At 37.6% G+C, this 24,607-nt stretch overlaps 1 protein-coding gene across 1 annotated transcript in view; it reads right to left on the bottom strand.

Moving 5' to 3' along the window:
• Positions 1–24,285, bottom strand: part of CHM (CHM Rab escort protein) — a 69,876-nt gene extending 45,591 nt beyond the window's left edge. The window contains exons 1-4 of the mRNA XM_086470674.1: positions 24,237–24,285; positions 11,241–11,307; positions 2,240–2,312; positions 911–1,035 (exon numbers count right to left, since the gene is read on the bottom strand). Coding sequence (XP_086326800.1) covers positions 911–1,035; positions 2,240–2,312; positions 11,241–11,307; positions 24,237–24,285 — 314 coding nt within the window. The remainder of the gene's footprint in view (positions 1–910; positions 1,036–2,239; positions 2,313–11,240; positions 11,308–24,236) is intronic.
• Positions 24,286–24,607: the final 322 nt, after the last annotated feature.

The following is a 24,607-nucleotide window of genomic DNA, read 5'->3' as shown; positions in this document are numbered from 1 at the left end:
AAAAGCTTAGCTTCTGCATGATTTAGATATTACAAAGCATCATACTTCCCTTAAAACAATAATAAAATTAAATTTGTATTCTTAGCTTCTGCTAGTGCAGACGTATGTCTACAAATACCTAACTAAAAGATATTTACCACATATCAGTCCTAAGACGGTGTACTATTCTCCATGTGCTTATGCAACAAACATTCACAAAAGTAAAAGAATGTATTTCAAACTAAGCACGTATTTTTTGCATGTTACATGTAAAGTAAGAGCTGAGCTGCTTCACTGCAAAAACAGAAAGGAGGTGACAGCCCAAAAAGTTTAACTGTTATTACATTACCAGGAGCCTTTGACCACGCAATTCCTTCTAAAGCATAATGGGCAAGCACTTCTTAATGCATAACTTGAGACAAAGAGCAAATACTACTCTTAACATTTTGGCACAATTAAGTACTTTATAGCTACAGTACTACTGTCCATTTGTGTTCCTATTCTTGTGTACTTATTTCATGTTACATGTACTTATAGGTTTAATATCTCAGTATGAGAATAGCAGCTTTTAGCCAAATTAAGAATGGAAAGATCTAATAGATGGCAGTGAATAACTACCTACTACCAATATTACCCAGAAACACAACACTTCTGATTTCTACGCAGAAGTAAACCACCAAATCACAAAGTTGGCCAACAAATTACATTGCATCCAGATAAGGTCATTTAAGAAGGATCAGCTACCTTCAATGAAGTGCAAGTGATTTCAACAAAAGCACAAGGACATTAAGAACATTCTAGAGGTCATGGTTAGTTTTTAAGACAATACGCAACATAGCAGCGCGGTGAAATGCTTGAAGCCAAAAGCACAATAAAGTAATTTACCTCTGGGCATATAAAATTATTTGTATATTTCTATATTTATACTTACTCGCCAAAACAGAAATCTTCTACATGTTGAATAGTTTTATCCTTCTTGCTAAGAGAAATAACTTCCTCATTCTCAAGGATCAGTTTTCGCCAGTCTTCACATTCATCAATGACACCCGTCTTTTGCTTACAAAGAACAACAACAAAATTACGTTTTGTACTGTGCTAGCTGCTCTTGAACTATAAATCTCTGTAGTCTCAAATAATCTGCTGTACCATCTTATATTAAAAAAAAAAAAAAAGAACCATATAACCATCTCAACTGTCTTGATGGTTTTTCTATTCATTTTTTTTTAGTTAAAACAGTTAGAGCTGGTTGCTTTATTACCACATGCCAACATGTGTACTACATCACTAGCTCTAGTAATCTGAAAATACAGTCTTAAATGAAATACAAGTTTTAATAGAAAGTTGAATACAATCTACCAAAAGACAGGTTTGCCACAGCCAGGTTAGTTTCAAATTTTGTGACAAAACTCTCTGAACAGAGATCATATGAAAAAGCACAGTGATTTGGGTATTATATTAATCTCTCCACACAGGAACCTCTAAATCATATAACAGAACACTAAGAATATTAAGTTCTCACATTGAGCAACTCCACTGTAAGCCAGAAGGTAGTACTATGTTATAAATAGGCATGAGACTGAGCTGGAAAAGTTCCATCTTCTACAGACCAACAGGCTCATAACGTTTCACTAAATAACACGAACATCCATTTGATAATATAGTTCAAGTGCTCAATCTCCTAAATAAATACTCTCTTCAAAAGATTTCTAGTGGACTGTCGTGAATTAGATAAACTTTGGTCATCGAAAAATACACTATCAACATTAATCTTTTAATCTTTGTTACAGGACATTTCAATGGAAGGATCCAATAACTACCTTTCTCCCAGTTCAGAAGAATCAGCTGGAAGCACACAAGAAAAACAAAAAGGACTGAAACATCAGAGAGTGGAAAAAAACTCAAACAGGAAATGGAAAAGATCAGATTATCATTTACAGGAGGTGCTGGAAAAGGAATCAAAACAATAGTGTAGCTGCTTCTACATAAATTCAAGAACCCAAAAAGTACGACTGAGCACTAGACTCTGTCTCAGTTTGGTCTCAGATAATAATATACTAATAAACCAGGCACATCAGAGTCTTAGAATGCTAGGCCAGATGGTTAAGTCTTAACCAGTGAAGTTGGAAACTAGAAACCTCTTTGATCTGTCAAATTACCAAAGAGAAAGAGCGTTGCGGTAATTTGTCTTGTAATAAACTATGCCAACAACCAAGATTTAATGTTAAGGAACGTTAAAAGAAGTAGTTTGTGAAATTTTTACCTGATTTTCTTTAATCCAGGACAATAATCCTGAAAAACTAAAGCTGGCCCAGTTTCCACCATAGTAATTTCTCCTGTAAAGAAAAAAAAACAGTGAAACTTGATGGACAGATAAAACATAGCTTCTTCAGGTTTAAAGAAAAAACAACCAAGTTTGAGACATACAAAATATTTTCCATGACAGATTTTACAGATGTAGAATATAAAATTTAGTATAATATTTCACACGTCTTAATGAGATGCAAAATTTCCCTTTTCACTCATTTGTATGCATCTCTGACCAGACTATAGTCCAAAAGCAAATTATTTGGAGGGTAAAATGAACAATGCTGAGAAAACTACATGGGACACTGTAAGTAAAAGGAAATTATAGATAATACTGCTTCTTGGCCAAGGCTGACTCCACACCTCTAACTCAAACATGTACATTACTATAGACATCTTTGCTCAGAGTGAAGCCAAGCCAAGAAGTCTGCCAGTTTCAATCCAGTTCTCAGAAAAGCCAGTTCAGGACTTTTGCATCTGTACCACACTCCACAGTTTCAGGTTCTGGCAGGATCTAATAGCTTTGCCACATAAGCACAGCTTCACTGCTTCTGATTGAAGCTGATCTGGAAGTTAACATAAGTGCACTGCAGGCCACTTCTGAACTAACAGTACTTCATGAGGTGGCTAGGCAGAGGAGGGTTAAGTACTTTGGAACTGGGTCCAGACAGTAGAAACCACATCTCTCTCATCCATTATGTCAAATAAAGGAAAGTTCACTCTATTATTTATGTGCTGCTTACTAGAACAGATCATGCTTATTACAGATTGTTAAAACGCTCTGGCAAAAATCCTTACTAAACTGCATATACTGTAGGTGGAGCCAAAGGAACTGATTTGTACAAAAAGGATCATACCTCCCTGAGTCCTTTTCAGTTTATATTTACCACCTTCTTTCTAGAAAAATACTAGTTTACTTCTTTTAAAATCACTTAAAATTCATAGTTCTGCTGTTAATCAAAGAAAGTATCTTTTAAAATTTTTCTGTTAATATTTCTCTAAACATTGGTTGGATTAACTAGCTTTTGTTATCATGTATGTCCCATCTTAAATATTTAATGACTCTGATAGGAAAAATAATAGAGTACATTTTTAAAAATCACTAGTTCTTGCAAAATAAGAAAGTATTTCAGGATTTAGCTGTTTTCTGGCGCTTTCAGAAGCACGAAAGGTACTAAAAATACCCTCCTGAATGGATATCTGATACTATTGCATACACTAAAAAAAAAACTCAAACACACATTGAGGGAGGAAGATGGGGTTTGCATTTTACAGAATAATGTGAAGACTGTTTAATCGAATGACCTTAAAATCTTATCACAACCTCCTCCACTTTTAAATTGTAGAGATAAGTGTGATAAAAGTGAAAAATTAAATTCCAATTTGATTCTACTGTTTAAGATGGGACATTTTTGACAAGGCTTATCTGCACTGACAAAGACTTCATTAAGAGTGTCAGCCCCTTTACAGCACCAGAGGGTGATGCTCCATACCATGGTGCTTACTTAGCATATGAAGGACAGATGTCTGCTAAACAATGCCTAATTGCTCCTGACTAGAAACTGACCTAAAAAAGTCCTTCAGCTTCTGCAAGGCAATAGTGACGAACACAAATAGGACATCTTTTGCAAAGACAACAAAATCCAGCATTCACTGAATAAAGGTGGCTTCAACAACAGAACATGGTGTTTAAGGCCGTGAACTGGGATGACTGGGTCTATACTTTAAGAGAACGCACATAGTCTACCCTGCAATTTGGTTACTCTAAGCAGAAGAGCTCCATCTGCAGATCTGTTACCAGTCAGAAACTCCAATCATCTGTAAAAAGGAGTTCATATTTACCTCCTTATGTGAATGACAAGGGTGAGGCTTAAAAAGTACTGCTGTTTGGTATCATACAGCATCCAAAGCAATGAGGAGTAAATATATCAAACGCCTCATTCTGTCAGATTTCAATCTGTAAAACAGTAACTGAATTGCATGCAATGACAGTCTCCAGCTTTGTTTTAGCTGTCAATGGCGCAGGTTAATTTCTTGATGCTTCTTAAGATTCCACTGAATAAAAACTTCAATATCCATATATTATCTGCTGCTTCTGGGATTTCCAAACATCGCAGCCATGAAGATTTATTTGTAAGGGAATCTGTTGCTTTAGTTACAAGTTTCCTTGAATATGGAATACAATCTGGCTGTCAGAGCCAGCAAGGCCATTGATCACAGAAATCATAGAAAACACCTGCCTAAAATTAGGACTGGGTTTCTTGAATCTATACCAATATAAATTCATGCATATTTAGAATATTTAACATTAAAACTTTAAGTAAGAGAAATCAATGTTATTCTCAAAGAATGTTACAAAAGTTTATTTGTGACCTGTGGGACATCTTTGATGTAAACACTCCTCCTTTCATCAGGTGGATTTTCCTTTGAAATTGCTTTTCTTTTTAACCACCACTGATGTGAATCAATCTTTTCAACAAAGCACTCCATAATGGTGTTCTGAAGCTCAATCAGTTTTGAGAAGATGGTACGGCCTTTCTCAAATGGAAAATGAATTGCAGCTGTCCTTCCTTTCCTCCGGCATCTGAGCACCTCTCCCAAGTTATGCTCTATCACCTCAAATACTAATCTTCTCCTGAAGCATCAAATTCCAGATTTTCTTTCCTGGAATTATAATTAGTTTACCCTGCACTACATAATGAATCAGGATTGCTTAATTTTCTCATCTGAAAACACTACAGAGAGAAGGTAGACCAAACATGATTACTGATACAATGAGCAAGGTTTTTAGTAAAAATCTTGAAGAGGAATTCTGAAAAGAGCTGCCTACTGGTTTTACAATTAGGAGTCCTTTGTAATCCAGTATTTTTGTTATAATTGCCCTGAAGATGAACCAAGGAATTCCTTAAAGCAATGGTCAAGATCAAAGCCTAATTAAAGCGAAAATATTGTCCCCAAATCTCAAGGACTAAGCTCCTCTCTTCTCTTGTTATATTAGCAAACTACAAAGATGGACAGTCTCTCTCTTTTTTAGGGTTATAATTCAATTATCCCCTACGTAAGAATATGAAACATTTTGAAGGTGTAACAGCAGAGTTAGAAATTCATTTTTCTACCAAGTTAGATCGAGCACAGATGTTTTCTTTTTCTAGCACACATTATCTCCTAGATGATATTTACGCAAAACTTCTGTATTATCTGGATTTTCATATGAATTAAAATACTGCTGCTTTTAGTTCACATTTTTCAAATCTCAGCTCTGTAGTTCAGATCTAATAGCAGAACTGCTGAAGCTATTTTTGCAAAGTTTTGGAAATGCAGCCCAAGTACAGTTTTACCTCTACAAAAAAGCTTAATTCTCTCTTCTCCTACATTAGTTTGTGATTTTTTTTTTCTCAGTTACCATTTTTCCTTCAAATACTTTGTAAGAATTAGCAAATCCCAGTCCAGAACACTGAAACTGCAAATTGTTTCCCACTAACTAACGTTCCTGGAATTCAAACCAAGAGAATACCTAATGCCCTTTTGAAGACAGACAGCAATTTGAGAAATCGAACACTTCTGAAAGCACAAGATACGCATGTAAAACATAAGCAAGAACAGAAAAAATATTTCACGGACTAAGCCTGTTAAGAAGATTGCCCTTCTCAGTGCCACGTCGTAACAGCCATGGTATAACAGTCAAAGCTGGTGATGTCTGACGAAAACCTGCTGATGCGTCATGATTGCTCCCAAGAGCTGCCTGTACGTGTCTGTCCTGCATTTGATCTTTCAGAAAGAAGTCTTGAACCATCAGAGCAGCTGTCTTTTGCAAAGGAAGTTACTGCCACATCGATTTTAAGGATCTGAACACAAAATGACTTCTGTTTCAAACCCATAAAGTTTCATGTGCTATCTATTAAGTACAGAGTCACATGTATTAAAAATTCCCATTCTGGCATAGTAATCGTGTTTAGGAGAATGAGAAGTGGACTACACTTCCTTGCCTTCCAAGAGGAAGGGTTTAACCCAAACAGGTCTTGAGGTCCTTCAGCTCAATAAAAGGGTGATGGTGGCAGTCAGTTGTACTATATTACATTATATCCTGGCATATGAACATGACAAAAGGTAATTACCATGGACCAGCTGAGACCACATTTTACTCTCTAATACCTTTGCTATGAGATCATATCCTAAACCAAAACCAAAACAAAACCAACTTTTTCAAAAAAAGGTCAAAAGATAACCAGAATTAAGCATTTTTGTATAGGTTTCCTTACTGAAAGCTAAAGAATTCCTTTCTTTTTCTAGCAAGAAATTGAACTGCTTGGAGAAGCAACCTTTTCGCTCTCTGGCTGCTGTACTTAAACAGCTACCTTACTTCACAGAAGTTAAAGATTAAGAAGGTGGCGGCTATATGAAGACACAGGTTGTATTACATTACATATTTTACAAGTTTCAAAAGAAGTGAGACAGATTGCCTAGCAAGAAGTGGAACAAACTACAAAGACAGGTATCTTGGAGGGGAGAGGTAAAGGGAGGGTGCCCAGCATGCTTTTGGACACTGAGACAAAGCAGAATTTTGGACACAAGGAACACTCAAGTACTCTACAAGCAAAGTAAGCTCGAAAAATATGAGAAATAACAGGTATCAAGAAGCAATGCACGAGAAGCAGACAGGGCAAACTGGGCACAAAAGAGGAGTTAAAATTCTGCATCAACACACCTTTGTCGTTGAACTAAACTCTACATGGAAAGATAAATAAGTCACCAAGGAAAGATATAGACAATAAAACTATAGTCTACAAATGCTATGTTCTAGATGTCGAAAATCAAATACAAAATGTAGCTAAACTTACCTCACCTCTTATTGCCCCATCCTCAGTAACCAAACTAGTACATAACTGTATAGATATACAATTACACAAGAAGCAAATGACCAAAAGTAGAAAACACAGCAAGCCATCAGGAGAAAGTCCTATGCATATGAACAACTAGCATGGGAAATATATTCACATCAAGTAATCAACTTTTAGTCTTGATCTACCTTTCTTCAGCAACTTCAAGTTTAAACTAAGTGCCAATCTCCACATTTTAAACTGTAAATTACTTTTCTAAATCACTTAACAAACATCCTTGAAATTTCACATGTCAACAGCTCATTAATATCTACAGTAAATGTAGCTCTCTGAAAAGAACCACAGATTTTACGTTTATTGAGACAGATAGCTGGCACAGAGAAATAGAGCTCCTTCAATTACTATTTGGCAGAAGCTAACTTTAGTTTAAAATCAGTCTGCAGGAATTTATGGCAACACTGCAGTGAAGTGACTATTTTGAATAAGATTAGCTACTGTTGATGGCGATGCTTGGACAGTGTTTATAAATCAAACTTGGAACTTAGTATTTTATAATAGGCCACTTCAAAACTATCTTCCATAATCACCTATGCAGTATATTATGATAAATGCAAACATGGCTGGAGATTAAAAGTAATGAAAGTATGTAAACAAGGTAATGAGTACAAGCAAACTATAAACAAAGACTTTATCCATATAAGTTTCCTATACCTTGTGCCTAACTGAATCAGACCTTTGTACAGAAGAAAAGATTAAAGCAGCTCACCTAACACAAACTAATATTTCAGTAACCCCCAAACTTATTTTCTTATACTCCGAAAAAAATTTAAACTCATGATCCTTCAAGATGGGAACAATATATATTGTTAAAAAGTGAGATTATGAATATAGACAGGGTTTTTTGTTGATTAATTTTCATTTACACTGTTACCTCAGTAAAATGAAACTTGAAAATTCCTCTAGAAATGAGTACATTAAACTAGACATATAGTGGATAAAATGAAAAAGTTTTAATTCAGATGAATCTCTGTCAAGCTTTCTAAGACTTAACTTTTCACTTAAAATTCAAACAGCATCATGGTGGGGCTTTTCTTTTGGTTTTGCTAGGCTTTTCTTGGAAGAGTACTAACTTAATTACAAAAAGCAGATGGCTTGAAATGCTTCTCTATTTATGGGGAAGGGGTTTACAGTGTAAACATTTTTATTTTTTTGCCAAGATATAGATTCTAGACCATGATTCAGTGAGCACATACACCAATTAAAATGGCACCTACTAACATGATTGAAGAAAACCTTGGTTAAGAACACCTTCCCCTGACCTTAGCCTGCACTAGAGTTAGAAAATAACTCCATAGGAGAAAAGAATCAAATGTGGAAGCCTTCATTTTCATCATAAAAACAAAAGCATGTGTGAATGTAAATGAGCATATTTAAGTGAAAACAGTAATAAACAAAATCTGTATTCCACAGTTCTAATTGCCTGCTTCTGTGAGTTTTCCGAAAGGCTCTTCATCACAGCTAAAAATAGGCATGGATAAAAGAAATCAAAGTTCCAGCGGCTAACTATTATTACAGACTTTAATAGCCAATAAATACAAATAATTGAAATAACAGAAGTTGTTCATTTAACAAGATCTAAGTAGTCTACCTATAATATATGCATTAAGTTTAAAATCCAAATGTAACTATTGTATTCCCTCTATAACTGCTTATTCTAAAATAAGGGGTTTAATATTTTGGCTAGCAATCTAAGAGCTAATTTAAGAATTGCTGCACCAATATGTCTGAAATTAACATCCCCTTACACATCATGCATGAAGTCTTTATATTAACTTCAGTATCACTACTATGTAGCTACATTTCTTCAAACTTACTACAATCTCAAGAGCTGACTTTGTTTCTGCTGAATCATTAGTTACATTAAATATGGAGCATCAAGCACTGCCTTGCTGTGTATTATCCCTTTGTGATGTAAAATATTAGGATATTAGCCCATTTAAGGACTTCTTTCGTGCCAGTTTCTGTAAGTTCTGAGAGTAGTCCATACTGTCCATAGTGACTGAAGATTCATTAAGATGAGTTCTTAATCCAAATGCCCTCCTATTGATAAAAACTACTGACTCTGAAGTGCATCACCTGTCCTCACTCCAGTCTAAGACAGTATGCCAGAGACTTTGTGGGCAGCGTAACAGCAAACTGAGCAATTGCAAATCATACTTTATGCAACCATGTTAGTGAGCTAGTCTTGCAAATTTTGAAACTCTGTATGATTTCAAACTAGAAATAAATGTCTGAAAAATGAATGGGTCCTTTGAAGGGCTGTAGGCAAAAGAGACCACAGAAGTTAAATCCTGAACTGATGATGTCCAGAGAAAACAAACAGCAGAACACATATCCTTTTTAAATTCTTGGTGCAAGAACAAGAAAAACTGAAAACATGTATACTGCTTCTGGGAAAACTCTCTAAATCTAGGTGCTTGGCACACAGGTGTATACCATAAGAGCTTTCATAGAAAGGCAAGAGCTCAAACATATGATGTAAAAAAAAAACGCTACGCCAACCTTGTAATTTTTGGCAAACAAAAGCCAAAACTCTTGCTCAGAGCATCTAAGCTCACAGCACTCTTGATGCTACCACCACCTCAAAACCACCGGTCACGCTTCTCTGTCAAAACCCAGCAAGGATCAGCTGGAGAAGAGGTAACAAGTTGCCTGAAACCAGTCTCCATATAGACTTTTACTGGTTATTAACAGAGTTATGATTTCACAGTTAAACATGTAAGATATCCTCCCCACCTTCAGATTAAATTTTACTACATTACTCACTTTGGTTGAACGCACAAGTATTTACCACGGCTGAAATGCAGAAACTAAAAAATTATTGCCCATTTTAGGCTATGACAAAATTTAGCCGCAGCAGTGCTGTTAGGTTGTCCTTGCTCCCTCCCAAAACTGTATTAGCCCAGCAAATTGCATAACTGCAGTAACAATGGGACTGAAAAAGTAGCAAGGGGACAGGAGCCAACTACAATGAAGATCAGTGGCAATGCTGCCAAAAAAAAAAATTAAAAAAATCTGTATAATCATACCTTGATGTCACATAATGAACTACAGCAGGCACACTGCAGGTGTCTTGCACAGAAATGTCACAAAATACATTGCATTTGTTATCTTCTAGAAAAACACAGACAGTAAAGCAACCTAGTAATGATCAATCGTGTTATGAGAAAATTAAGAGTTTTAAAGTGCTAGATGGGAGAGAAGGGTATTTTAAGAGTTTGTCTTGGTCAGCTAAGGCTCCAGCATTTGATCTCAAGCTTGCCGCAGAAACCAGAGCTCTAGTCACACCACTAAATTTTGCTAAGCAGGTGTATAAATAAGCCAAGGTTCAAAGATCCTGATTTTTTTCTAAAAAAACCCAGTGTGCATCATACCATATAGTTACACAGTTTATAAAAAAGCTTTTAACTTTGGCTAATTGGTGAAGTAAAATGAAACGTTAATCTCTTAAAAGAAAGCAATGAAATATGCTACTCCAAGTGCTTCAGCAAATCCTTCTATTTCAAAGTGCAACAGAAGTACTTTTTGATTCAACTGATTTCAACAGCATTCTGTACTCTTCTTACAAACTGACTTAGCACGGGACAGAGAGAAGACAGTAAACAAAGAGTGCTGTGTTCATCTCCTGCTTTATCAACCAGATTTCACTCGTCTTCATTCTGATAACAATTAAAATGCAAACCCACTTGTATTAACTTCTCTAGGCATTGAGAACTGATACGGGTAAGATACTAGTAAAACATTTTGTCATTCAATGATAATGGCTCAGATGAAAATTCTCACAAAACCAGAATAGGATAATTACTGTCAGAAATTATAATGAAGGGCACTAAACTCATAACCCTTTCTGTCCGTATGAAAGAAGGACAACAGCATCCTTGACCACATCACTTGTGTTCCAAATTAATGAGCTAGCATGCAAAAATTGTCTGTTCTGTTGATGGAAATAACACCCCACAAATAAGGTAGAGACAGCAGCGTAAGATTACCCTGACACAGACACAGATATACTTTTAGCCAGTCTAAATCTTAATAAGGAAAATTATTGCAGTAACTTACGAATCAACATGAAGAACTCTCTGGCCACTTCTGGCACATGCTGCTGCAATAATAGATTCAGGCAAACCTGAAAAGACACGTGCAATTTTTAGAACTTAGTATGCTAATACATATTAAAAAATGAAATAAAGTTAGATGTTGGTCAGAAACAGGCAATTCAAACAAAAGGAAGTTCACAAGGTGAGTCACTGAAATTTTTAATACTCTCACGCTGCTAAAATAATGGACACTTTTGTGTTCATTAACATTTTGCTATGATCCTCTTGAACGCAACACTTTTTTTTTTTTTTTTTTTTAATAATTGTATGGCACATGTCCCTTGTAAACACTACTACCTCTAAGTTAAAGCTTGTCACCAGTGTCTTTTCTAGACACCTTGTTACCATAAGCAGATTGAGCACTTGCCAGCACAATGATACCCAAATCTTAACGGGGTGCTCTGTAACTGTATCGCTTCCTACACAGACAGGCATTATCTGAGGGCATTTTTGTGTAGTTTTGTTTACTTCAAAGTGTCTGACATAATGAGAAGCCTGTGTAACAACCCATTAAAATGACACTTTAAAATTAAGACATTCATGGCAAATGCTGCATGCCCTGGTATATTGTCCAAGGATGCATTGGTAAGTGTGAGGATATAACCCTGTTGGGATGGCACTAAAAAATTGTGTACAGCAGACAGAGCCCTGCACAATGCTACCTCCTCCACATCATCTGCTGGTAAACGCCTCTAGCGTGAACAGGTCTCAAAACTGTATTTGGACTTTGTTTCCGATTGAACTAATTGGTTTGCTGCAATAGAGTGCCCAGGAGCACACTCAATATTCTGCATGCAGACCAAGACCCGGCTGCAAACAGAACACCTAAACTGACAGCACAGGTGTACTGTCACTTCATGTGTAAGGGCAGTGATAGGGACAGAGCGAATGAGAGATGGTTGTCCTAAAGTGGTATCCCTATCAAAATCTCCCATGTCATGCAATTACGCTCCATCAAACCAGTATGTTTTCACTATATTTAGAAAAGATATGTAGTAAAAAACCCAAACACCTAAAGGCTAGTGATATTTCTCTACCAGCAATACCTGCTTGGAATGGCACATGATGGCAACTGGAAGTTTAATACATGAATGAGGCTTTTCTCTAACTTCTGCTCCCACTCACCAGATTTTTTACATGCACAGTTAGATGACTTGGATTTCTGACTAGATTCAGAAAAGCAGCATAGCTCACTATCTAAAAAGCTGTATGGCATTAGCTTAGCTGAAATCTCTTTTTAAATTATCTATTGGCTGTTTGAGCAGGTAAAAGCGATCAAAATTCTAAGGGACTGGTATTAGGAGACACTTAGGTTACGTATTCAATTAAGGGATGTGATTAAACAAAGTGAAAGGAATGTTTCACTGATCTGATTTACAGTGCGGTGCCAGAAGCAGCTGTATTAGTACAACTGAAGAGAGACAGAATGAAAGTGGAAAAAGCAGGTGTGGTAGGGCACAAACTTCTTTGGCTAGCTATGTGCCAAACCACCTTCCTGAGAATTTCAGGCCTGCAGCTGTCTATTTCTTCAAAGAGAATACTGCCTCCACAAACAAATAAAAGGTCAGCATGTTGCCAATCTGATGATTCAATTAAAACACATAACGCATTATGTTAAAGGTTACTGGACAACTATTTACTACTTGCAAGGCATCAGTGTTCACTTATCTAGAGTAACAAGCTGTTAGATTTTAATGGGATATTAAGTACAATTTAACATTCACAGAGACAGCAACAAACGATTTTAAATGGTTTAGCTAGTCTTTATTAATTCTAGAACGTGAAATGCAATCTAGAAAACACCTAGTGGGACTTAGATACACAAGATGATAGTTTCATGAACTCTTCAACCCAGCAAAGGCAAACACAACCACCAAAATAAAGATATTCATCCTGTCTACCCTTATCTTCAGCCACTCCTGACCTCCTTCCACATGAAGCAGTCAGTTTTCGTCAGACCAGTTCCATGGTGGTGCTGACAGCCCAAAAGTATAAATATTTGTATCAATACAAGGAAGGAGGTTTAAGCCAGGCATGACAAATTTTCCAGGAAAACAGCTACAACTTCCCTGAAAATTTTCCATTAAAAAAAGAAAATCCATTTCTGAATTGATAAACCAGAAAAAGTTACAATAGTTTTGCATTGCTGATCTTCCACAGCAAGTGAAGGCATATCATGGAATTAATCTCTGGAGTAGAAAGAGGGATGAACAATTCTATCAGTTCCTGGGACTGATATATAGCCTACAAAGGCCAATAGTCTTCAGAGTTGAAATTTTTGAAGTAAGAACCCACAACACAGACCATTCTGAACAAAGAGACAAGGAGAAAATATGTAACCGCAGCACACACTTCCAGATTGTCACAAGATCCCGGATGCCCACAGCCTTTTTATGGGAAAGTAACTCCACACTCAGCTGTCCTCCAAAGTGGTTTTTTTTATACATATATATGTATATATATGTTTAATTTCTCTCCATCTATAAACTATCTGGAACAGAATCTACAGCTACCATTTTGTTTGTAGTTCCTGAACAAGGTTTTCTTTCCCTCATTTGGGCACAGAGAATATTACTCTAGAAATTGAATTGAGAAACCTGTTTCTCCTTCCTTATTGATAAAAGCCACGGAGAAAGTGTTGTAAAACATCACCAGCGCTGCCTGGCTGACCAGGACTGGAGTTATAGCTACTAGGGCATAACTGATTGCTTTAAGCTTGATCCAATTGATACTGTGTTGGAGGTCTGTTCTTCCATTAACCTTGGATGAAATTGTTCCCTGAATTAGCTTCCTTGCTCTTGAAAGCTGGCATCAATTTTCTTCACCAAGCCTTTGCTTTTAAGATACTGTGGTCCCCCGCATACCCACTGGCAACAGAATGAGCAAGTGTAAGAAAGGCAAGGCCCGTGCATTTTAGCTTTTGGAGAGGCTCTTCGAACAACTTGAGGGAGCAGGACACCGTTCATTCAGATGTGACAAAACCTTGGTAAACCAAAGATATAAGACTGTGCCTTGGAACAGTTTCTGAATCCTCTTCTCCAACAGAAATAAAAGCACATGGAAAACAAGTAGTTTTGTCAAATGCGAGTTACTCCTATGTGTAATCTGGGCTGCATGATGGTCACTTTTCAAAAAGCATTTTCCAAAAAAGAAGGCTCTGGTAAACAGACCATCATAATATAGTTATAGATAGTCCCTCTCTACCTAATGAAAAAAAAAACCCAACAAACTAACTTGGAAAAGCCTCCTTAGGGAAACGCTCAAGATGTATTTAACGATAGCACATGAAGTTGAACCATCTCCTATAGGGCACTCACATAGGTGTGCAAAATAGGTCCCCTTCAGATTATTCGGTAACAGAGAAATATAGTCTCTTAATAAATTGTTCCTACTCAGAAACAATTTCCTATTCTGAACTTTGATCTGTCAACAACTCTATGCTGGATTATATTCAAATTTTGAAATGCATTCAGACCTTAGCTATGGGACAGAGCAGACTCCAAAACTTCTCACTCACAGTTTGGTTTGAAGGCAATGATCTACTACAGAATTCGAGTGATCGCAGGGGAAAGGCTATATCCCTAATATTGATTCTGAAGTTTCACTTATGCCTAATAAGTAAACAAACTGGGTATCTCTAAACTGTTTTCCTCATGAAGGATTATTCTAACACTTCCTGCCACTCAGCCCCCTTGGGGAACAGTCAGTTTCTGGTTTTGCTAAGGGATGAAGGACTTAGCACTACAACCCATGTCACTCGTGATGTTTAATGGTTTTGAACAGGCAGTTGAGTAATGACTTGGACCCAATAACTTGGATCAAAGAACAGCAAGATCTAAATGAGAATCTACATTTCCTTTTAGATTATTAAAAAAAAATAATAAATCTAAGATTGTACTGCTATCGAAACCAGTAATCAAATCACTGAATCATCAAGAGATCTGCCATCTGGTATAATTAAAAGTAACCAATATTTTCCTACTAAGCCACTATGCATATTAGTTACTGTGAAACAGCACAAAACTCATTTTATTGCATCTGAAATGAAAAGGGCTACTGCAAAAGAACTTTCTCTCAAACAAGGATCCAAATCCATATAATTTTTAGATTTGCAATGGTATTAGCAGGAAATAAGAAGTCTGAATAGGAATTGCATGATCCAACCACAAGAAAGCAGCAACAAATCCCAACTTCAGTATGTTAAACATCTGGCAGCATAAAAGGGATTTATGTAGAGGAATAAGGAGTTCATACAATTCTTGTATCAATTTAATATGCTGACTCAGAAGTTCTTCATATTCGAGGCAGAATCAATTCAGAAATAGTAGTGCTTGTTATCAAGAAGTATAAACACTTTCTGTGCTTCCTGGCTGTTTCATATCCCCCCTTTAGAACGCTTACACATGAAATATTTGCATTATGTTAAGTTGTCCTGCACCTCATTTCTTTTACCAGGAAAAACAAAGAAAAAGGGGTTTCCTTCACAAAGGAGGACTGATTAGCACCAGTTGAAATCTATATCATCATTCCTTAAAACTATTGCCTTCTTTCTCCACTTACTAACCTTCATTTATCAGATGCAGTATTAGGTAAATTAGCCTCTCTGGCCTTCTCAAGGAAACATTAATTTAAAATTTCACTCAAGTAGGACATTACATCTGCAGACAGATATAAAAATAAGTATAAAATTAGAGATTTTACACATTAGTGATCTCTGGGTCACTAACACATTCTAATAGGTAGAAATTCATAGGTACTTCTTGACACCTATCCAGAAAGAAAAGCATTCGCATTAATCTGTGACACTGCCTTACTGAAATACAAGGTCAAAATGAACCAACTTCTAAGCCTTTCTAGTACTGGTCCAGGAAGAGTGCTGACTACATACTTGCCCTTCTGTATTTGGGCTTCTTGCACCCTGTTAGAAAGATACTGAATAAAAATGGCAAGCAATTACACTGTAACAACCTGGCTCTAATTAGACTAATGAACATGGTGGCGCGGCTCACTTAAGTGTGTAGACTAACTAAGTCCTACCAACTTCTCTGTTTCTCCAGCTACCTGTATAATGCTGGTACAATGCATTGGGAAGCGCTACAAGAGATTCCAGGACTACATCAGCAACAGCTGCAGCACCAGAGTGAAGTAACCCAGCAAGCAGCCACGACAAACACTAGGTCCATGACAAGCTTACGATGAACAATGCAGTCCATTTTTGGTAGCACCAGCTTCCACTGCCAGCTGCCTAAGCACTCCCTCTATTATAGCCTTCTTGGATACATAGAAGGCAGATTAATCCCAATAAATCTTACAGATGTGGCTGCCGCAAGCCGACCTTGAAGTCTATATCTGGTTGTTTCTGGCAACCTCTGACCAAGATAATCTCCATTACATGAATTTCTGGACCTTCCCTATGAAGCAAAATCAGCCACCCTTTCATTTTCAAGAATAATGTGTTTTACAAGTAAATTACCAAGAGAGAGAGGAATTAGCTACACACTACACACAGTTATCAAGATACCAATTCTACTTTTAGTTTCAATGCAGCAAATTAAAATTAGAGATAAACTGCTAAGCTAGAAAACTCTCATCTTCAGCTTTAAAAGACAACCAATTTTAAAAGCTTTACAAAATAACCAAAAGTTATAATTCACTTCTGTGTAATCAAAAATTAATTTCAGGTTTACACATTGTGTCTCTTCTGATTAGCAGCTATACATAATGCTATAATGATGCACTGCCTCTCCAAGTGACTTTAAATGGATACATTCACTGCCCCAAGCAATTTATAAACTAAATGGCTTCCTATGTGTGGAAGTATCTTGGTTCCAGAGTTGTTCGCTGTAAACTATTTCCCAGTCATGCAGCTGATAAGCTTTTACCGAATTACACAAGATTCATCTTGAAAAGGTTTAAATGTTTAATTTGCTTCACTCTATCTACTAAATAAATCACAAGTGCCTTTTTCATAATAGAAATTTTTGAAGGGAAATATATTAAAAATGCTGGGACATAGACAATTTCAAAACAATCTTCTAGAGTCAGCGAGCTGACCAACCGCAATAAATTTTGTTGCATACAAAATTCTAAGAAGAGAAGAGCAGCTGACTCTGGAGAAGCTCACTACACAATGTTCATGGTATGGTTTTGGTATAAGTCAAACTTAAAAGGCATTTTATAATTTAATCACAAACGAAGTTGAAATACTTATTGTATATAATGTTATAAGTTAAAGCAAGCTAACTAAAACTGATAATAGGTTTGATTCATTTCACTATATGCTCGTATTGCAGAATAATATCACAATATATTTCTACAGAACACGTTAGTGGCATAGAAATGACAACCCACCAAGAAAAGTAAGAAATTACAGCTGCTCAAGGAAGGAGCCACAAGTAAAAAGTTTCTTCTCCTACATTAGTAATTCCATATAGTTGCCTGTGTACTATCAGAGGAACACGGCAATGAAAAACACTGAATCTCATAGTTGGTGCAAATAATGTTATTTAGAAAAGGAACACAAGCCCTTACACTCCAAATAAAAATTTAACTTCTTAGTAAAAATCATGCTCGAACCAAGCAGTGTTGTCTGAAGAGAAAAAAAAAAAAAAAAAATCAGTAAGAGAATGCACTTTCTGAATTTGTCTCCAAGTCACAACAGCCTAGGAAAACGAACATCAAAGATATCAGGAGAACGAACATACATGAGATCCAGACAACAGCATGAATACAACTCAATTTTAGCTTAAACACTTACATAAAAATCGTATCACTGCATGAGTCATGTTGTCTTTGTATGACCACGTTCTACTGTATCTAAACATTTCGCTTATGAAATGTCTAAGACACTGAACCAAGGTAACAGATTAAAAAACTAGTACCCAGTTTGGCAGACAACTTTTTGAACTACAGACAAAAGCTGAAAATTTCAAGGTAAGGAATTCTGTTTACTGGAAAGGAACAGCAGCTTTACTTCTCACAATTAGAGGGCTACCTTCCAGTAAAAGGGTAATTTTCAAAGAAATATCAAATTTGTGTACTTCTATAGAAGCAAGTATTATCTATATAAGTACACCCCCTCAAATCACATCTATTAATGAAGGCAACATGTAAAAGCCAGAAGATTCTTTGTGTCTTAAAGAAAAACATAATTGTATTGAATAAAGAGGGTTTGAAAGTAGACTTCTCTAGCAGATACTAGAGCTACAAGTCCAATCTTTGGTTTATAACCAATAGCAGCAGACAAAGGAAAAGACACACATTAGGTTTTATTTTTAACCAAGTCTTCTAATACTTTCACTTCCTTTTCTGCCTCCCTACAGGAAGATAGCTTGCTATCCTTGCTACTTACACATTTTTAAATTTCATAAAAGGAGATTTTAAAAGTAAAAAGTTTCTACTTCTACACTAGCAGTTCCACCTAGTTATGTGTGTACCAACAGAGGCTCTTACAAAATGCTTTGGTTGGCTCCAGAGCGATCTCACTGCACCAGTGACGTACAAAGAGATGAGCTCTTGTGGAAGGACTGAATTACCAGCTTTATGATCATTCTCCAAACAGCGAATGACATTTTCTACTGGGGATACACAAATGTGTCTTTTTGATTACTCCCGATTCAGACTAAAATTTCAAAGTACCTTGCCAAGATTTTTTTCTAAAGGGGTTTTTCACCTTGATAAGCAGATGACCTGCTCTGTGTTTTTCACAGTAGGATCACAGGAGTACTACAGTCTTTTTTGGTAAGATCAGGAACATAACCTGGAAAACCTGAAGAACTAACAGGCTGAGAAGGGCAACAAGAGTCACAAAATAATGAGTTTTCTTACAAGAGCAGTGAGTGACATTTCACAGTATGTGGTAAAGAATCCTATCTGAGATATCAGTGGGAGTCCAAGCCTCCAAGGCAGCTATCCCAGCACCTCTGTTACACAAAAAAAACTCAGAACAGAAGGCATGCCAGAGAACTACCCCTCAATTTTAGTCAGGTTAAAAAAAGTCAGCAGGAAAAGTATGTTTACACTTCGAGAATACTAAAAACAATAAAATGAAAGGGGACAAAACTGTGAGTCAGTGTTCATTTTGTCTGACATTTACATGGACAGGTAATGACTTATTTACAAATTAATAATATGGGTCTATTTCCTCCTTCCAGACATCAACATTACAAGTCAGTGCCACTGTATTAGTCCACAATGATGACAGACATAAAAAAAATACCCATCTTCAGCTGGTTTTCCATCTAGCTTTTGTTGTAGAACTCTAAATAGCTGAAGACTGTACTTACATAAGAGAACGTAAGCAAAATATCAGCCTAGAGGATGTATTAGAAAACATTTTAGACACATCCTAAAAATATCCTGCAGCAATAAAAACATTAGGAATTATTCATCTTTCATTTTCTTAAAATCAGTCTTCAATTAACTTCATAACTCACATCTATAATATTTAGGTTTGTTTTTCATGGTATATTTTAAAAATTGTACTAGCACCTGCAAGAGATTTTTCCTAACACTATACTTACATAAGATAAACATAAAGTACTTACACTGCTCCCAGCATATCAAACAATAAATAATAGATTCTCCTGACAGGACTTTGATGACCTGGCAAAGCCCGAGTGCTTTCAGCCAAAATCATATGAAACCATAAATCACTCTTTATTTTATAGAATATTTCAAAATGGATTCCTGCTTTCTACCTTGAAAGTCATTTCATGTGTTATTTATAACCACTGAAAACCAGAATGGAAAGAAAATTGCATGGAACTAGGAAATTTACTGTGACTGCTTTTATAAAGAATAACTCCGTTTTAGAAAAAAATTAGAATTACTGGCAGACAAACTTGTCAATACAACCACCTTTTAAAGAGCCATATCCTTTTATTTTACAACTTTGCTAGCAGTTAATACAGGCCTTCTGGAGTATCAGGGACAACTTTAAGAAGACTGAATATAGTCCAATCCACTGAAGAAATTCAAAGGTAAGGATGATCCTGCATCCTTACCCATAATACTTATAAATATGCATGGCCATGTCGCAAATCTTTGCACTTACAGTGGTTTCTGCCATAAATTCAACATTGCTGAATGTTTTGCCTATGAATTTTCCTATTTGACAATTGCCTAAAGACAAAAAGCTCTGCCACTGACTCCTAGCTCTGAGCATCAGTCTCAAGTAGATGCCTGTTTTTTCAGACAAGTATTTATCAAAGAACTCATAATGTTCCCTCTCACTATAAATGTTCTACCACTGTAATGCCTGCACTAATTTAAATGCTGACCCCACAAAAGTTTATCAATAATGAACTCAATTAAATGAACATGACTAATGCCCACCTTGAATTCCTCAAGCAAGCACTTATATCAGCCCTCGAAATCTAGATCGTACAGGCTTTTGGACAAATAACAATCACTGAATATCACTTCCCAAAGAACAGACCTTCCAAAACACCAGAACTGCTTCGAGGATTGATGATATTGCATAATACCTGCTTTGGCACAGAATCATGCAATAAATCCATTCCTGTTTGGTTAGTGGGTAACTGGACCATAGTACTATATTCAAAAAGCAAGAAAGTAGGGATACGAGAGACCTGGGGTGGGCAGGGAGGAAAAAGTGACGTCAGTGCTGCAAACAAAAAGAGGGTGGAACAAAAGAACAATATCTTAACAGCTTTAATTTTCAGATTGTGTTGCCATCAAAAACCTCAAGATGGGCCCACCAGTTTTACATCATACGATAACCTAGTTTTCCTTAGAACTATGGATGTAAATTCCACGCCATTAGCAGAACTTTTGCTGCTGAACCCATCAGGACTAGTATTTTTGTGCTTCACATCCATCTTGCTATCTAAACTTGCCCACACAAGACAATGTTTAACCTGGATTAAGGAAAAGTAGTTTCTTCAATAAGCAAGTTTACTTTTCCCATAGAAACATTGATGAAGTAACTGAATTTAAGCATTAAATGGAGCACTGATGACTAAAATTCAGTGTGAGGTTCCATTTTCATTAAGCTTACTACAGGAAAACAGTTAAATGAGCCTAAAATAAAAACAAATACAAATCTAAAGTTACCACCCAATCTAATTACTAAAATTAATAATGCACAAATTATAAAGAAAAAGGCCACACATGCAAAAAAGAATGCATTTACTACTATGAAGTTAAAAAAAATCATTAACACAAACATTCCTGTTATTACAACATGACAATTAAATACGCATAGGTCCACTCAGCACTGGCCATAGCAGCAGCAGAGTCAAAGACAAGGCTAAGGTATTCCCTCAGGAATCATTTCCCAGAAGACAGATGAAAGTTTTACTTTGAATACTCTTTCATACTGAGTAATTGAATATAGATTTTAAAAAAAAAAGTCAGTCAACAGTGTTAGTCACCATTTACGTACGTCCTTAGTAAAATGGAATGCAAAGAAAATCAAAATAGTTCCTAAAATGCAGAATTCTGAAAATCTTGAAAGTAGTTATAGCAGTACACTCTACAAGTGAGCAAAAATGTATGCTTTAATACAAATCCACACCACCACCACCATCAAATTCAGCAATACTTCAGGAAGAATTTATCTCAAAGAATTTCCTTCCCCCAACATCAAAGCTCTAACATTACAAGATCATTCCAAAGCAGGCAATGGGTGTCGCGTGAGCAGCTCTCACTGAGACAGATCAGCCGGACGTGCCTTTGCTGGTCAACTACCAGTTTCAGGTGAATTCTTCTAACAGCGTGCCTAGGTCTGCACAATCTCTTCTGTCTGTGACATCCCACGACCAACCACCACTCCGCTGCAGTGAGCAGCCTAGCACTACCTAACGCGTTGCATCCCTCAAGCACAGCGTGTCGCGGCCATGACGGACAGCACACGAGAGCAGGGTGCTGCTGCGGGGCGATTCTCTTGGCCTGCGCTCTGTGCCCATGAGACCCCACGGCACAAGGGTTGCCAGAGGAAGCCAGATAGCATTCTACCTTCACCAAAAATCAGAAAAGCTCCAGAAGAAAAATTTGGCAGTAGGTTTTTACTCTTCCATTAGAATCATGAGAAGACAAAATAAGTTTATGTAAGTTACAGTCAGTTCTTTTAAACAGGTAACACCTTCACTAGCTTCCTTAGCAGCTAGAAGAGCTACTTCTCCTCCTGCTATTTTCACCTTCTGGTTTCCTTAGAACAGCTAAATAGCCTAACTTTAATTTTATAAACTTCTGAGTTTCCTTTAACTTTCTACATCATCTACAAACCCCCTATTTTTCTCATGGCAGTAAAAAATTAATTATCCTTAAAACCCACAGAAGTTCTGCAATTTTTAATATTCCACCCTTTTAGTTTGGTACTTCAGCCTTTCATTATTTACCATTCTTCTCACACACTCAAAATACTCACAAACCTGAACGCACATGAAAATGTCAAATTCATTACTAGGGCTTCCACTCCATTCAACAAGGTCAAGAATACCGAATGGATCTCTTAATTTGTTCAAGAACCTTAATTTTGCATTTTCAGTAGAGTTATGGTCAATGGGGACAACATGTTTTTATAATCTTCCACAACCTCCAGATCTAAATCAGAAATCTTTTCAGCAATTATATGTACACTGTAAGGGGATCACTTTTTTTCTGGCAAACATTGAAAACAGCAATTACATTAAGAAACGCACTCGTTCTCTTCCAAATTGCTAGAAAAGTAGTCTTAAATCTGAAGGGCACAATTTGACAGATTAGCGAACTCCAAAAACATAGTTCCTGATTTCACATGGAAAACAATAACATTTAGAATTGTCTTCCCTTTTGTGCTCCAATCAACATCCTGAACTGACTGTGGAAGCTCTTCATAAATGCAAACAAAATCTGGTGGTAAATTTGGGACCTATAAACAATAATGCATTTTAAACATTTTAAGACTAGAGCTCAATGCTGAATTTAAAGTGCGGGGCTTATCAAGACCACTTAGAACCAGGCCACTGTCACTGGGTTCCGTAGGAGAGAAATCTATTTCAGTACTTAACAATTATGATGATACACAAGCAGCAAGTATCTTACTTCTGAAGAAATACTTTAGAATTTGTCTTGCAGTGACAGTGCTGTGGTATGTTTCAGTGAGACATTCAAGATCTCCATCATTATTCACCTGAACAGGAAACACGATGAACTTGTATAGGATATAGAAAGTGTAGGCAGTTCCAGAAAGTTCAGAGTTAAGTCTCTGACATGTGCAATCATTCAATCCTATGTTTGTTCTTATACCGAGGACTACACTTTAATGAGAAGGACCAAAAAAAAAAAAGTTTTGGGTTATTTGTAAGCACGCATAGAGATTAGAAAAAAATTTTAAGAGACAGAAGCTCTTGTATTATAAAAAATAATTTAAAAAGAGAGATTATCAGCATATAGCATATATACTGCAACAACACGGAGTTTAGCACTTCAGAACTATTCTCAGTGTATACAAGTAAGCTTGACCAGCAGGAAGGTATTTCAGGAAAAAGGGCTGCCAAGGCTGGCCGAGTCAGGCCAGGCGTTATAGAGCACTTAACCTTAGGTGTGCAGGGGCAACAGGCATACCTGACCGGCTGCCGGCTCACAGGGACGGGGTTCACGGCGAACCCCCTCTCAGTCGAGGCCCCGCACCACACGTACCTCCGTGCCACTTCTATTTCCAAGCAATGGAAATCTCGACCCTGGAGCCCTGGCGGCAGCCCTAGAGCGGCCTGCGAGTCCCCGGGACGCTGACGCAGCGCTCTCCCCACAGGTATCCACAGAGCCCCAGGCAGCCCAGGCCCCGCTGCCACTTCCCCGCCCTTAGCCGCCAGCCCAGCCCAGCCCTGCGCCTCCCCACAGCCCCCTCTCGAGCACCGGCACACCACCCCCACCCCCTGCCCAGCCCCTCCGACCCTGCAGCCCCCGGCCCAGCAGCCGCAGCGCAACCCGCTCCCACCGCGCCAGCTCCTACCAGTCCCAATCACCACCACATCAAACTCGGAAGGCAGGTTGTCCGCCATCTTGGGAGGGGCACCGTCACGTGGCCAGCGCTGGCGGAAACGGCGGGCGCCAGCGGCGGAGACTTCCAGCCGCCGCTCGGGGGGGCTGCTGGGAGATGTAGTGCTGGGCGCGGGACCGCGGCCGCCCCGGGGCGGAGGCCCTCAGGCCAGGCCTCTCTGTGGTGGCTCCATTCTCACAGAGAGCTCTCTTTACTGTCCTCCTACAAAGTGTGCGGGACACCGCAGGCTGCGTCCGCTCCGTCTGGCTCTTCACAAACCACTCGTGTGAAGAACCGCGGCCCCGCCCGGTGACCCCCCGCCGCGGCCCGGGCCGTGCCTCTGT

Source organism: Leptosomus discolor, chromosome 9 (assembly GCF_034619465.1).
Source record: "Leptosomus discolor isolate bLepDis1 chromosome 9, bLepDis1.hap2, whole genome shotgun sequence".
NCBI classification, from domain to species: Eukaryota; Metazoa; Chordata; class Aves; order Leptosomiformes; family Leptosomidae; genus Leptosomus; species Leptosomus discolor.
The sequence above is the reverse complement of the archived record's forward strand: the minus strand, read 5'-3'. Positions and strand labels throughout refer to the sequence as shown.